This window comes from Mesoplodon mirus, assembly GCF_964341445.2.
Source record: "Mesoplodon mirus genome assembly, chromosome: 9".
Taxonomy (NCBI): Eukaryota; Metazoa; Chordata; class Mammalia; order Artiodactyla; family Ziphiidae; genus Mesoplodon; species Mesoplodon mirus.
Window position 1 is genome coordinate 101,004,655 of NC_138985.1, and position 15,161 is coordinate 101,019,815.

At 41.5% G+C, this 15,161-nt stretch overlaps 1 protein-coding gene across 1 annotated transcript in view; it reads right to left on the minus strand.

The window, feature by feature from the left end:
• Positions 1–553: 553 nt before the first annotated feature.
• ZC3HAV1 (zinc finger CCCH-type containing, antiviral 1) overlaps positions 554–15,161 on the minus strand; it is a 63,928-nt gene continuing 49,320 nt past the window's right edge. Inside the window, exons 10-13 of the mRNA XM_082631835.1 lie at positions 13,555–13,645; positions 12,619–12,749; positions 12,115–12,245; positions 554–4,706 (exon numbers count right to left, since the gene is read on the minus strand). Coding sequence (XP_082487961.1) covers positions 4,444–4,706; positions 12,115–12,245; positions 12,619–12,749; positions 13,555–13,645 — 616 coding nt within the window. The 3' untranslated portion in view covers positions 554–4,443. The remainder of the gene's footprint in view (positions 4,707–12,114; positions 12,246–12,618; positions 12,750–13,554; positions 13,646–15,161) is intronic.

A 15,161-nucleotide genomic window follows, 5' to 3' on the forward strand; every position in this document is an offset into this window, starting at 1 on the left:
CTGAAGCCCATGCGCCTAGAGCCTGTGCTCCGCAACAAGAGAAGCCACTGCAATGAGAAGCCCATGCACCGCAACGAAGAGTAGCCCCCACTCGCTGCAACTAGAGAAAGCCTGCGCACAGCAACGAAGACCCAACGCAGCCAAAAATAAATATAAATAAATAAATAAGTTTATTTTAAAAAAAGAGTGGAGAAGGGGTTTTGAAGGAGTGACTGATAGGACAATTCTGCTGAAGATCATTTACATTTTTTTAACTTTTGTGCCTCAGCCTGGCCCTGTTCCCATCCCTAAGGTGCGTCAGCAGTTTCCAGCATCTCCCTGTCTCAGCCCCTAGACAAAAGATGTGCCAACCAACTGCAGGCTTCGGCATCACAGCCACCCCACCTTCCCCTGGCAGTGTGCTAAAGGCTCCTTGGTCATTGAGTCCTGGAATGATGAAGCTGGAAGGGGCAACACACATCCTCTATCCCCCACTGAATAAACTGGTGTCTGCAGTTGATTATCCTTTTGGAGATACCTGGAAATAGAGCAAATAAAAGCAGCAGAGCCAAAATTAATATTTATTTCCTTTTATTAGATAATCTCAAATGGAGCTTGGAGAAGAACAAGAAGGAATACAACTACTGAATTACAAGAAGTTGAGCTTACTTTATTCAACAAAATTTATCCAATGTATCAGCATATCAAGCAGTCAGCTAGGTATCTGGGGTGGCACAGTGAACAAGACAGGTTGACTCAGCTCTCATGGAGCTCACATTCTAATATGGAAAGCAGACAACTCCAGGTTGGATAGACGCTTAAAATGAACAAAGCAAGGTGCAAAGTGTTTTAAAAACCAGAGATCCGGGAGGCAAGCATCCAATTTAATCTATAGAAGGACTCCTTATGGAGGTTAGTAAGCTAATCTAAAGATACTAGGTGTTAACTAAGTGAGTGGTTCTCACTGTGGTATTTTAGAAATTGATGGATTGTTGGCTTCACGATAATTGCTGACTTTTACTGGCATTGAGTGGATGGAGCTAGGGAAAACAGATGCCCTGCAGTGTATGGGTTAGTCCCACACAAAGAATTATTCGGTACCCTATACGACTTTCTAATGTCCTGTTGGACATGTATGTAGGACTTACAGCTCGCCTGAGAAAATATAATTCATTTTTTCCTCTTCGGCAATCTGTAATTTGTCTTGTCCTATTATCCTTATTTCAATTAACGTAATTCCGCTCTTTCCCTTACCACATACGGAGAAGGTATATGGTCCGTTATGACTTACCCTAATACTGGTTTTCATGCTGGTGTCACCCATACTAATAAGCTTTCCTTCTCCTGTACTTCTTTACAGGAAATAGCCCCTGATCGACTCTTAAGTCCAAACCTATTCACTGTAAGTAGAAGTAGATATCTATTTCATGATGTCATATAGCGTGGTCATGCTGGAGTATTTACACATTGATATTCATTTTATCTTTATTACAAACTTCTTTCCTTCTGTTTCTCCATTATAATAGTTGGGGCAGTAAATTGATTTCTTAAGAAATTCATGTAGATTGTAGTATCTGAATCATCTCAGGACAGCAAAGGGGATGTTACAAATTGCTCTGAAAAAGGTGAATAGATCTGATAGGGTTTGTGGTTGCCACCATAATGGCAGTGGGGGAGAGGGCGCTACTGGCATTTAGTATGTGAGAGCCAAGTATGCTGAATATATTGCAATACGTTGGACAGCTCCTCACAATAGGTAATTACTCTGCATGCTATACGAATTTTGAATGTCTCACTAGACATTCGTGTATGACCTACAGCTCGCCTGCAAGAATATAGTTACTTCCTCATTTTCTCCATTTCGACAATCTGTAGATTTTCTCTTTTTTTAAGTTTATTTTATTTTATTATTTTTTTTTAATTTTTAATTTTTTCATTTTTTTGGCTGCACCACACAGCATGTGGGATCTTAGTTCCCCAACCAGAGATCCAACTACTGCTCCCTGCATTGGAAGCACGGAGTCCTAACCACTGGACCACCAGGGAAGTCCCTAGATTTTCTTGCATAGTATCTTCATTTCAGTTAAGGTGGTTTCGTTCGATGACAGGCCCCTAGCAGGTGCAAGGCTTGTTTGGGGCATTGTTCTCTTATAGAAATAAGTATTATCATATGCAGAAAAGTTACTGTATCACTAGTTTTTATTCCAATGTCCACTCGTATCCCTGCTTTTTTATTTTCCCATACTTCTTTAGGCAGAATAGCTTCTGATCTCCTACCTTCTGTTAAGTTCAAATTTATTCTTTATAAGTAGATGTAAACGTCTGACTACTTAATGAGGTCTTGTAGTATAGTCGTGCCCAAGTTATGTACCTTTCATTCCCTTTTATGTTGATATTAATTTTATTTAATTTTTAATTTCCTTCTAAAATTGTTTATAGGTAGAGTATATTACCGCTGAATTGCATTTTGAGGATAATGAAGAGGATGTTACAAAGTATTTGTCATTAAAAAAAAAAAAAAAAAAAAAAAAAAGGCAGGAGTGCTGGGTGAGAACCACCGAGCTAGGTTAAAAGGGGCACCGAAGAACTGAAAGAAAGCCAGGGTGACTGTGAAAGAAAATAAATGAGAGGACAGGGAAGGGAGAGAGCCTGTGGAGCCATGATGATGATTTTGAACTTAATTCTAAAGGCATGATCAGATTTGTATTTCGAAAGTAAAAAGTTTTAAATTCTTGCTGCTAAGCAAAGAACAACTTAAAAGGCAACAAAGAGATATTTAAAGAGGAAAACATGGGAACTGCTTAGATGTGCAGGGGGAGGGAAAGAAAGGATGACTTCTGGATTTCTGCTTGAGCAGATGTTTTTCTGGGGGAGAAACTGATTTGTTTGAGATAGGCAGATGCAGAGCTCAATTGTGGACATGCTGAATTAGAGATGGCTGTGAAAGATTCAACTAGAGATGTCCAATGGGCAGTCGGAGAGAGTTGGATAAATATCATCTCTCAATGTGAGGGTCAAGATCAGGAAGTGAAAACTCCAAAACAGAAGCTACCATGAAAAAAATAAGTGAATGAAAATATTTTTGGCAAGCCTCTCAAAAAATAACCCTACCCTAAAACATCTTATACATTTGTTACTGTTGGAGTCCTTTAAAGCCAAGGAGCTGTAGAGATCTCTGCACTGCTCTAAAATCTAGTATAAAATCAACTCTAATGCTAGTTAATTTTTATAACATACCTGCTGGAAGGAACTATAACAGGAAATGTTGGCGACTCGTATGCAATGTTGAAAACGAAAATTGGAAGGAAAACCCTGATTCATAATAAGAAAGGAACTCTTGGTCCAGGCACCTCAGCTGCTCTAAAAACTGATTGTGCTGCAATTCCACACAATCCGTCATATTTAGAAAAAGAAGCCCCTAGCAGGTGCGAGGCTTGTTTGGGGCATTGTTCTCTTCGTTCTGATTCTGTCTCACTAGGACACTCATCTCACCTCCTTAGGGGCTCATCCTTCAGCAGATGGCCCTGCTCCTAATTTCTTGATGAGCCTCAACTACCACAGCGAACAACCACAACAGCACTCAGATTTCTCAGTCGTGCTTGTGTGAATCTGGTTACTGCAACTCAGGCCCCCAAAGTACCAACCAACACTTCATGAAAGTCTGACCTGAAAAAAGCCTTCTCTGTAATCATATTAGTTAGAATATAAACGTCTACTTTGCCATAATTTCATAGAGCCCAAATGGGCAGTTAACTCCAGTTGGTTGCTTCTCTCTGAGCCCCACTTAGCAGCTTTTTTTATTGAATTTCAGAAAGAGTCAACCTGGATGGAGTGTCCTAAATAAACGTAGAGATAAAGAAATGCATGCCCCCAAATCAGTTTCACCGCAAAGAAAAAGTAGAGTACTGCAGTTATGTCCGTGCTAGCATTTACATTGCCCTTACATTTTTTCCCCCAGTGTATCCCTAAGAATTTTCCACCAACTTTTCACAATCTTCCATCCAAGATTTGCTTGTACTGTCTTATGTCCTTATTTCAATAGGCATTTTTAGATTTCTCTCAAATTTCCCAAATTAATTTTCTTTCAGTTTAACCAAAACAAAACCATGTCATGCGATAAACTAAACGAGTAGTTGGGAGAGAAAGTTTGCTGCAATTACAGAAGTTTTAGAAGTGAGTCTTTACCAGTTACATCTAAGGCAGTGATTTGAAAACTTTATGACACGTTTCAATCCTCTTCCTGGCTCTCATCCCCAGAAAAAAGTGATTTAGTTGGAATGGGGTGAAATCTGGACAGTGGAATTTTTAGAGCTTCCCAGATGATTCAAATGTGCAGCAAAGTTTGGGAACCACTGATCAAAGGCATTTATAGGAGAGGAAATGTAAGTTTATATCTGGGGCAGTCTGATTCTATAAGTGAACAGAATGGTTATGGCATCCTTTATGACGCCGTAGCCACCATTTCTAACTAATCACGCAGCCTTTGTCTGTTTCCGTATATTCAATCACATATTCTGGGTAAATCTGATCTTTCTGAAAGATGACAAAAACAGAGGGATTCAACCTTGTATCCACACAGCTGTCATACCGCAGAGGAGGGCTCATGTAAGCCCTACGTCCTTCAATAAAATCTCCAACCAGGACGCGGGCTACAAACATAACGATGTTTTTGGGATCACACAGGCAATTTTTATGGGAATTAATGGCATCTTTTGTGAAGTAATTTCCTAGAAATAATCAGAAAAAGAAAAAGGTTAAGAATTATTATAAAAGAAGGTATATAGTTTATAAGATCATTTACACATAATCACATGATAGGCGTTGACCAAGTATATATGTCAGCAATACCTTACTGATACTTATAACTTTCCATTGTACTTAAAAAAATGTTCATTACGTAAGTAAACTTGAATACAGTGTATAACCCTACTGAAATAACAGAAACATTTGTTACTCTGCAGGATCCACAGGTATGGTGTTAAGCCACCGGATACAATGAGCAACTGCTGATATCACAGTGGCCCAATTCATGCAAGGCAAGTTGAATTGTAACTGATAAACCAAAGATACTCTAACAGAGTATTATATTGTGTACATTCTAAGGAGGAAAAGTCATTTACTACTATGGGAAGGTTCTGGAAAAAGAGAAAGGGAGACGAGATGTAGCACGAGCAAACAACTGACCCTGGCAGAGCTCTTCAGACAGTTGATCCATCATCCTCAATTCTAAAACAACCTCTGATAATCACTGATGTTTCCAAACTCAGCAGATCAACAACCATTTCCTGACAAATTAAAATTTCCTGTTTTTATTTTTATTATTGCCCAATGTTTTTCTGCTCTTTAAAGGAAAGGAGTATATATTGCAAATTCTGATTTTCTATGCAAAAATTAGTAAGTAAAATGAATTTGCTGTATTTACGATGACACGTTTAATACATTTTTCTTTTTTCTTTTTTTTGTGATACGCGGGCCTCTCACTGTTGTGGCCCCTCCTGTTGCAGAGCACAGGCTCCGGACGCGCAGGCCCAGCAGCCATGGCTCACAGGCCCAGCCGCTCTGCGGCATGTGGGATCTTCCCAGACCGCAGCACGAACCCGTGTCCCCTGCATCGGCAGGCGAACTCTCAACCACTGCGCCACCAGGGAAGCCCCATTTTTCTTTTATTTTGCTTGGTGTTATTATTGATTTTTTTTTTCATAATTAAGATGTTTGAATTCCAGAAATATTGCTTATCCTGAATAAGTCAGATACAGGCCATTCTGGGTAAATGATGTTCAGCTATATTTAGAATTAAAAACTAAAAGTCTGGCTATACTGACCTACCATTTACACTCCCACTCTCCTTCCCAAACACAGTTAATGGCCTGGTGGGAATACTCTCACACTTGTTTCTATGTATTTACATACACATATGTACATAAACTCTGATAAGTTTTATGTTTATTTGTTCCTAAATGGGATCATGCTATATGAACTGTTCTACAACTTTTTTTCCCACTTTAGTCCAAGAAATCTTGCTATGTCAGTACATCTAACCCCAACTCATTCTTTTTAATGGCTGTATAGGATTCCACTGTAAGAATGCATCATAGTTTAATTACTCCTGAAATTGACTGATGAAAATGTAGGTTGGTTTCACTTTTTTTTGTCTATTACCAGTAACACTTCTAAATAAATGCTAAAATATCCTAGTAAATATACCTTTGAGAACCCATATAACTATTTCTGTAGAACAGACTGCAAAATTATAGTGGCTGAGTCATAGGATACGAGCATATTACGTTTGATATCACAAATTGCCCTCTAAAAGTGATCTAAAAATGTTACCACCAATAATAAAATCATGTTTCTCCACATTCTTGCCAACATTGGATATTATCTATCCTTTTAATTTTTGTCAATATACTGGGCAAAAAGATCTGATTTTAATATGCATTTTCTGAATACTAGTATACTGAGCATCTTTTCATATGCTTATTGGCATATTTCATATATGCCAATATATGAACTGCTTTTTCATCTTTTTTTTTCCTGTTGTATTGAATACTAGTATACTGAGCATCTTTTCATATGCTTATTGGCATATTTCATATATGCCAATATATGAACTGCTTTTTCATCTTTTTTTTTCCTGTTGTATTGTCTTTTTCTTACCGATGTGTGACCAAAACAAGCTTAAATTCAAGAACTAGTAGGTCCATCAAGATCTTTTTACAGCCTTATGCAGTGAGCCAATAGGTACTTGGAAAATGACCAGGGATACAAAGAAAAGCAAGTGGCACGTTTCTATTGTGCCACCCGAGACGCTCCTTCAGCTGCATTCTGTGCTGCTCTGTTATAGCCTCCGCAAGCAAACTAGGACTGGAGGCTGTGCCCTCTTTATTTGTATTATTTCTCACTGTGATGGACCCCCACTACATATTCTGTATGCACTGCCCACCTGTTTGCATCACAGGACAGTCACACTTCATTTCTTAAATGTCTACAAAGAGCAATTCCTCGTATGTCAATTTCTAGAACTTGTAAACAATTCAAGCTGTTTTGGAATGAAATCTTTCTAAAGCATACACACCTCTCTGCTTTTAAAAAAACAGAACAAACTCATTTTACCCTTTATTTTACTAATACCTCAGATGCAGATATTAATTCTGACATATGGTGTTATAACAGAGGGATGCCCTGTTGAGTTACTAAGGTGGATAGAGCTGTTTTCTCCTATACTAATGACTCCAGCATGAGAAAAAAAAATTGTGTTTGTGCCTTGCAGATCATTTTTCCTCCTTCTCCACTTAAAAGCTATTAACTTTCTTCTTGCTGCCTGCCTCTAGTATCTCTTTATTCCCACTCCACACACGTGCTGGGCTGAGAAAAAAAGTTATTGGCATAAGACTAAATGGATTCTGGGGAGCTCCCAAGGATAAACATACATGATCTTTGGCACAGGAATTTTATGACAACATGGGCTACTTATACACAGTTGTTCACTCTTTCAGACCCTGAGAGACATTCCAGAATGCTAACATTTACAGATAAGTGAATTCCAGTTATGCATGTAAAAGGTGTAAATAGTATGGAATTACTGGTAAAAAGAGATTTGACTTAAAGCAATTGGAATTAACCATAAAACCTATTTTCGACATTCAGGGATAGCTGTACATATGTCTTCATGGCACTGAGTTTTTTTTACAGTTGTTCAATTAAATTTGTTCTATCTTCTAAGAAAGTCTGTGTGCTAATATGATTATTTTTGTTTATCAATGATAACTGAATGAAGAAGGCCTCTTTATACAGGCATTATAGATCTTTGGAGGAGATTTTTATCATTCTCCATTGAGAAAAGAGTAACCATCACCCTAAAAAACTGATTTTTAAAAGAAAGCGTCCGAGTTTTTTCTCCTTTTTTCTTTTCTTTTTTTATGGAGCGCTTCACGAATTTGCATGTCATCCTTGAGCAGGCGCCATGCTCATCTTCTCTGTATCGTTCCAATTTTACTATATGTGCTGCTGAAACGAGCACAGCATCAGTTGTTTTTAAATCATGCTTATATAATCTGGAGTCTACATAAGCTTAAGTGATCCAAACCAAAGACCCAACCTTTTAGCCCACTCTCCTAAGACCTGACTCTGTCTTGTTGCAAATACCCCTTTCAAGGAACAGATCCTTTGAAATCCAACATCCTCTTCCCTCCTTCTGCCACTGCGTGGTTGTAGGCCACCCTCATTTCTGGCCAGGACTCCTGAAACAACCTCCTAATTGTTCTCTCCACCTGCAATCCTGGTCCTGCCCATCCTCTCTTCACACTGTAGCCAGAGACATGTCATTTCTTTCCTAAAGCCATTGGTGGTTTGCAAGTGTCCTCAGGATAAAATCCATCATCCCTTTAGCATGGCTTGCAAGGTCTTTCAGGATCTGACCCCAACCTACGGCTACAACCTCATCTTTCGTCACTCTCACCACACCTTAAGTGTGCTGTGCTGTGCTGTCCACAGCCTCCCTGGCCTTTGTCGATCTCTCGTCTTCATAAACACTCTTCTCTCAACTTTTTTTTTTTTTTTTCCTAGCTAGCTTTTGTTTGTCCTAGAGATCACACTTAGACTTCACAATGTGCTGATTTTCTAGAGTCTACTGTGATTCATTTTTTCATTCATTCAGTATAACTGATGTAATGGGATAATACTGTCAAAATATTACGCTTTTTTCCCTCCAATTCTTTATACACAACTATCCTTCATTTAGCCAGACACATACTTTGCCTCAAAGAGAATTAGAATCTTGGAAGGAATATATAAGGAGAAAGAATTATGGTCAGCTTTTGATTACCAAAATAGGATCTAGAAATACATTGCAAAAAATGGCAGACTTTGTTAACTAGAAAGAACTCTGAATAAGACCAGGAGAAGGAACCCTCTCCCGGTTGAGAGTCAAAAAGGGCCAACTTGGCTCTGACTCAGTCTTTCAGGGACCTTGGGTCTGGGCCCAGAGGGTGATCAGTGGCTAAAAGTCAGAGATGACAGGGGAGTCCAGGAGCAGAGGAATGCGTGTGTCGCACTCCCTGGTAGAACACCAACATTCCAATGCCCTGGAGACTCTTTGGAGTTTTCTACATAGACACTCAGATTATCTTGACATTTTTGTTTCCTTCTTTCTAACCATTTGGCATCCTGAGGTACCTGGGTTGCAGAATCTTGCACCCTGGATCCTAAACATGTTCCCTGACCTCATACATGTCCCGTCTAGGGTCTTGAATCCAGTTGGTACCAGGACAGGTCCTTCCTTGCTTAGCGGACCCCCAAACAAGTGCTTCTTTTTCTAATTTCACTTTGCTTCTGCTTTTTATCCAAATCTGAGTTTTTATAATCTCCTCTGCTGTTAAGGTGGGTGGCTTTCACCTAACTGCTGCAGTTCTTCTCCTCAATCCAGTCTGATCAGTTCTGGGCCACCTTCCAGCCTGTAGGAACTTGCTTACTCACCTGCCTTCCACTCTTCTCATCTACGTCCTGTTACATGCCTGGTTTCCAACTCCAGTTTATCAAGATGTAACCCAGAGCCCTTCTATCCTTCCAGGCATGTCTTACCACCTCTTACACATAGTCATGTATAAATTAGACAGACAACAGCCTATCCAGAGGGGTTTCATGCATGCAACAGGGGTTCTTTTTTTTTCCCTCAGAGAGTAGCCATCTCTTTGAGATCTGCCCCTTGGCCTCTTTTAAGATAACTGCCTGATCTTTTTAAGATTATGGGCCCAGTGGTTCATACCAGTCTATCTAGACCGTATTAACAGCATCATGGGAGACAGGACTGGAAAGCCAACATTAAAAATAAACACAAACAGGGGCTTCCCTGGTGGCGCAGTGGTTGAGGGTCCACCTGCCGATGCAGGGGATGCGGGTTCGTGCCCCGGTCCGGGAAGATCCCACATGCCGCGGAGCGGCTGGGCCCATGAGCCATGGCCGCTGAGCCTGCGCGTCCAGAGCCTGTGCTCCGTGACGGGAGAGGCCACAGCGGTGAGAGGCCCGTGTACCGCAAAAACAAACAAACAAACAAACAAAACACAAACAGAACAAAAACACCCCCTAATTCCATGTAACAGGAGACAGGCCAAGGAGCAGGACCCCTCCCTGACCTTCACAAGGGAGGGTGGCATGGGGAAAGGTTCCTTGAGGAACACCCTGCACATCCGGAGAACAAGGGGGGCCCTCCTGGCCTCTTGCATCCATGCTACACAAAGGCGTATACTTGGCCATGAACAACTCTCCCCTTTCACCAAATTAAAGCAAGAATGACAGCCAGTGAGTAACACTGTCAAGCCATCCAAATACATTTCAGAGCGTTTCAGCACTCTTCTGTTCATAAAAGAGGAGAAACAGACTAAGCATCCAAGAATGTCACTATCAGAGCCAGTTATGGCCAAGACCTGGGAACATGTATATATATATATACTGTATTTCCATTTTCTAGGAGAAATATTTGTTTGACTTCTGACATAAGAGACTCATGAGAAACTGATGGGTTTAAATGTCACACATGTTATATTTCACTCAAGATGGTTACTCCGCTTTCTCCAAACATTTCTCAGTAGGTTTTAGTGATGTGTTTAAACTTAAGAAACTTAAGAAGTGCTCATCTAGTCATTCCCCAGCTTAAAACCCTTCATTAGCTTCCCATGCCCTGGGGTCAAGTCTATTGCGTGGCCATGTCTTGGACCAATTATTCCTGACTCTTTGAGGCTGGTGAACATCACCTGTTCTTAGGAATACCTCTCCAACCTGTTCAGGTGTCCACAGGGCCTGTTCTTTTCATCTACAGCAGGTGAACATTTGCAATCATTAAATTATGTGAAGTAATGGTGGGGGGGAGCATGTCTAACTTGTTCGCCACTGTGTCCCCAGCATGTAGCACATAGAAGGCACTCAAAAATATTTGTTCACTGACTGATTGGCTTCTTGCTTTTGGGGGGGGCGTTGAATTTAATCTTAGTTATATGAGTTGAGCCCCCTTTGAAAATGTGATAAACTATTACTTGTTCCCTTAAGATGAGTGATTCTTGGACTTGCCTGGTGGCGCGATGGTTAAGAATCCACCTGCCAGTGCAGGCGACACAGGTTCGATCCCTGGTCCAGGAAGGTCCCACATGCCAAGGAGCAACTAAGCCTGTGAGCCACAACTACTGAGCCCACATGCTGCCACCGTTGAAGCCCACACGCTTAGAGGCCGTGCTCCGCAACAAGAGAAGCCACCACAATGAGAAGCCCGCGCACCACAACAAAGAGTAGCCCCCGCTCGCTGCAACTAGAGAAAGCCCTCACGCAGCAACAAAGACCCAACGCAGCCAAAAAAAAATTTTATTTATTTATTTTTTTGCGGTACGCGGGCCTCTCACTGCTGTGGCCTCTCCCGCTGCGGAGCACAGGCTCCGTTCGCGCAGGCTCGGCGCCCATGGCTCACGGGCCCAGCCGCTCCGCAGCATGTGGGATCTTCCCGGACCAGGGCACGCACCAGTGTCCCCTGCATCAGCAGGCAGACTCTCAACCACTGCGCCACCAGGGAAGCCCCCAAAAAAATTTTTTTAAAGAAAGAAAAAAAGATGAGTGATTCTTTGGTTTTTGTTTGGCTGGGTTTTGGGTTTTTGGTTTTTGAGTTGCATGAAGGAATTTAGGAACAAAAAGAAAGAGCTGAAAAGGTTTTGTGTGACCACTGGTGTGGCCTGAGTTGGGAGAGGCCTCATTTCCCATCTTTGGTTAGAACATAGCAGTGGCAGTAGGATGGGCATAGGTCAGGAAGAGCCATGGCCGGAACTGAGTAGCAATGGTAGACAAAGTCATCAACAAGGGTGCAAGATGCATCAACAATTGCAAGATGTATGACATGCCTTGGTTTCCCCGCCCTGCCCTTCCCGCAAAACACAGAAGACAGACGGGAAGCAGGGCTAAGGTGCAGTAATCAAGTCCCACGGCAATTTCCCACTCTACTTTGGACATTTCAGGTTAACAGAGCTTATTTTGTCTCCATGACTGTAAAAGCCTGGATGTGCTGGTTAATACAAAATAATTACATATACCTCATAATAGGAGCATGTGTAGAGCCTGAGCGATGGTTCTACTAGTTTGGCTTCTCTATCCCATACAAACCTTTTCCATATTTGGTGTCACAAATTCCATGTGAGACCCGGTCAAAATTATTCTCACAGATAGACTCTACATGGGTGCGTCTCACTGCACAAAATAGGATTTGCTCGTCTCTCTTCATCTCCTTTTTCTTCCTAATATAGGAAATGTGAGACTTAGTATCGGGAACGTTCCTCATCCACTCCAGTTAATAACATTAATCCCAAGTAAAGTCTAATCATCTTAAAATTTTATTCTGCTAGCTTTCAGAATGGAGCTACTAACATTAAGGCAACAGCTGTAAAAAGTAAATATATGAAAACTTTTAAATGACAGACACATGAAAGCATTTAATTGTAAAGCTAAAGCTGAAAGAGAGAAGCTTGAGTGGACACAATGAAAACACAACTAGAGATGGAAGAAACTGTTGACTACTAAAATGAAGCAGTGAATATAAATCTTAAAAGATAGATCTTCACTAATCCTCTCAAACTTTATGTCAAGACACCTGATAATGTGGCCACCAACCTTTCAAAAGCCTTCAAGAGCTTTGCGTTCTGGATCTTCCTTATCTTTTCAATCTTGAAATTTTTCATGGAAGCTTTAAAACGCTCACTCACTTTGGCATATTCCAGAGAGCCATTATTGATCTCAAACAACTAAAAAAAATTAAAAATATATGAGTGTGAAACAGGAAACATTTAAGGCATGATATGTCCAAATGTATGGCTGCCTGTGCCATGGAGTATCCTTGCCAGGCCTCTGACAGCAGATGGAAGAAGCTGGCTTAGGCTTTCCACATCTGGTAGTCCATTCCAGTGATGAACGACATGGCATGGAGCCCGTCTGTTCAGGCTGACTTCAGGCTAACAGAGCGGCCCCACCCCATCCCCAGGTGTGTGACTTAGTTAGTCCAATGACCTGGTGAGTTCTCTGCCTAAAGCCAGTGCAGGGGCAGAGGCATTGGAGGTACCCAAGGAGCCCAAGCAGAGCTGCCTGCACCCAAAGCTGGAGTCTGATGTGGAGGCTAAATGATCCAGGAAGAGTCTCGCCCCAACCAGGCGACGTGATGAGGTAAGGCACATTTCAACTCCCATAGAAACTTGTTTGTTAACTCCAACTAACGACAAGTTGCTTTTACTGTAAGTTCCAGTTTTCTCATCTGTAAGGTAGGGAATCGAATATCTATTTTACAGGTTTGTTGTGAGGATCTATCCCAAGGAGATCGTGTATGCCTGGACTCTAGAAACAATGACATGCTCTGGAGAAGACTTGTTCTCTGGGAAAGTGGCACATGACACAATCACCATTTAGATGTCAGCCTTTGAATCTTGATTCAAGGGTTTTGCAGAAGCGATTCACTCACTCCTTCACTCATTCATTCATTCAAATACACACATTTGTAGCAACGTACTTTGTCCCATCTTTAAACAATCCACCCACTAAAAAGTAAAAACCAAGTACCTCATAGCCCTTCGAGGATGAGACGCACGTGTCCTGTTGAGGAAGAAATACTGAGATGAAAGGCTCTGGTTGGGTCCTCACCTGCTGATGGCTGCAAACAAGACAGAGAAAGAAATTCACCTGGCTCCCTGTTTCATGTGCCCAAATCACTTTCTGTGCTTAACTTCAACTAAGGTGAGGTTCCTCAGAAAACTTCCCCTTTGTATCTTCTTTGGACTACATCCCTGCATATTCCTGGTACACACATATCAGTAATCATGCTTTTAAAAAAGGTGGTAATCATTCATAATTTGGTAAATTGTTATTTTCCCATTGATTTAAAATGTAAAAGCCTTGACTCTTTTTTACATTTCTACTTAACCTTCAAAGGTCCTAATGTGTTAGCATTAAGTAAGTTTGTCTTACAGCTTCTTTGTCAAGTGATAAACACTAAAATAGGGGTACAGGGGAATCCTGCCTTTCCTGGATGAACTGTATTTCAGAGAAACCATACACGTGGGCGTTCTCTACTAACATGTACAATACATAGGGATTTATTGTACAATTTTAAGTTTGAAATTTTCCATAATGAGAAAATTAAAATTTTAAAAATGCTTTAAGGAAAAAAACTCTTTAAAGACCCCCTTCTGGGGCTTCCCTAGTGGCGCAGTGGTTGAGAGTCCGCCTGCCGATGCAGGGGACACGGGTTCGTGCCCCGGTCTGGGAAGATCCCACGTGCCGCAGAGTGGCTGGGCCCGTGAGCCATGGCCGCTGAGCCTGCACGTCCGGAGCCTGTGCTCCGCAGTGGGAGAGGCCACAACAGTGAGAGGCCCGCATACCACAAAATAAAAAAATAAATAAAATAAAATAAAAAATAAAATAAAGATCCCCTTCTGTAAAATGAAGATTCTTTTGGAATGAAATAAATTGGCCCCAATTTATATTTTAAGCTCTGATTTCCATACTATGCCAGTACAGTGCAGAACAAATTCAATTAATACGTTGTAAGGTGCTCATCAACAACGCTATAGTTCATTTCTCTTCGGGCTGTTCAGAATAATACTCACAGCCCTTAGTCTGTCCTAAAGCAGTGTGTCCCCTCTGGGCTCATGACAGCAGGATTCAAGCTGGTTCTCTCCACAGCCGCCCACGAACAGTTTTCTCAATTCATTTTATTCACTCACTCACTTAGCTGACTATTTAGTATCACTATGTACCATTCATCATACAGAGTATTTCAAGAGCTTTGAGGAGCTGATATTTGTGGAGGGGAGGGAAGAGGTGGAGGATTATGCTAGGGGAGACAGGTGGGAGTGTACTTGACGCCTCTCAACCCTGCGATATTTTTACTTTATTCATTTGAATGTTAAAAGAACTGGAGGGAACCTTAGCTGGCTAGGCTGATCCGATTCTAATTCTTGGGAGTTGGAATTAAGAAATTCAGAGAAAATTGGGTAGTAGCGGCAGAAGGTACAGCTGAAGGGATATAAAGATTGGAATAGAGTCCGCCTGCCGAGGCAGGGGACACGGGTTCGTGCCCCGGTCCGGGAGGATCCCACATGCCGTGGAGCGGCTGGGCCCGTGAGCCACGGCCGCTGAGCCTGCGCGTCCGGAGCCTGTGCTCCACA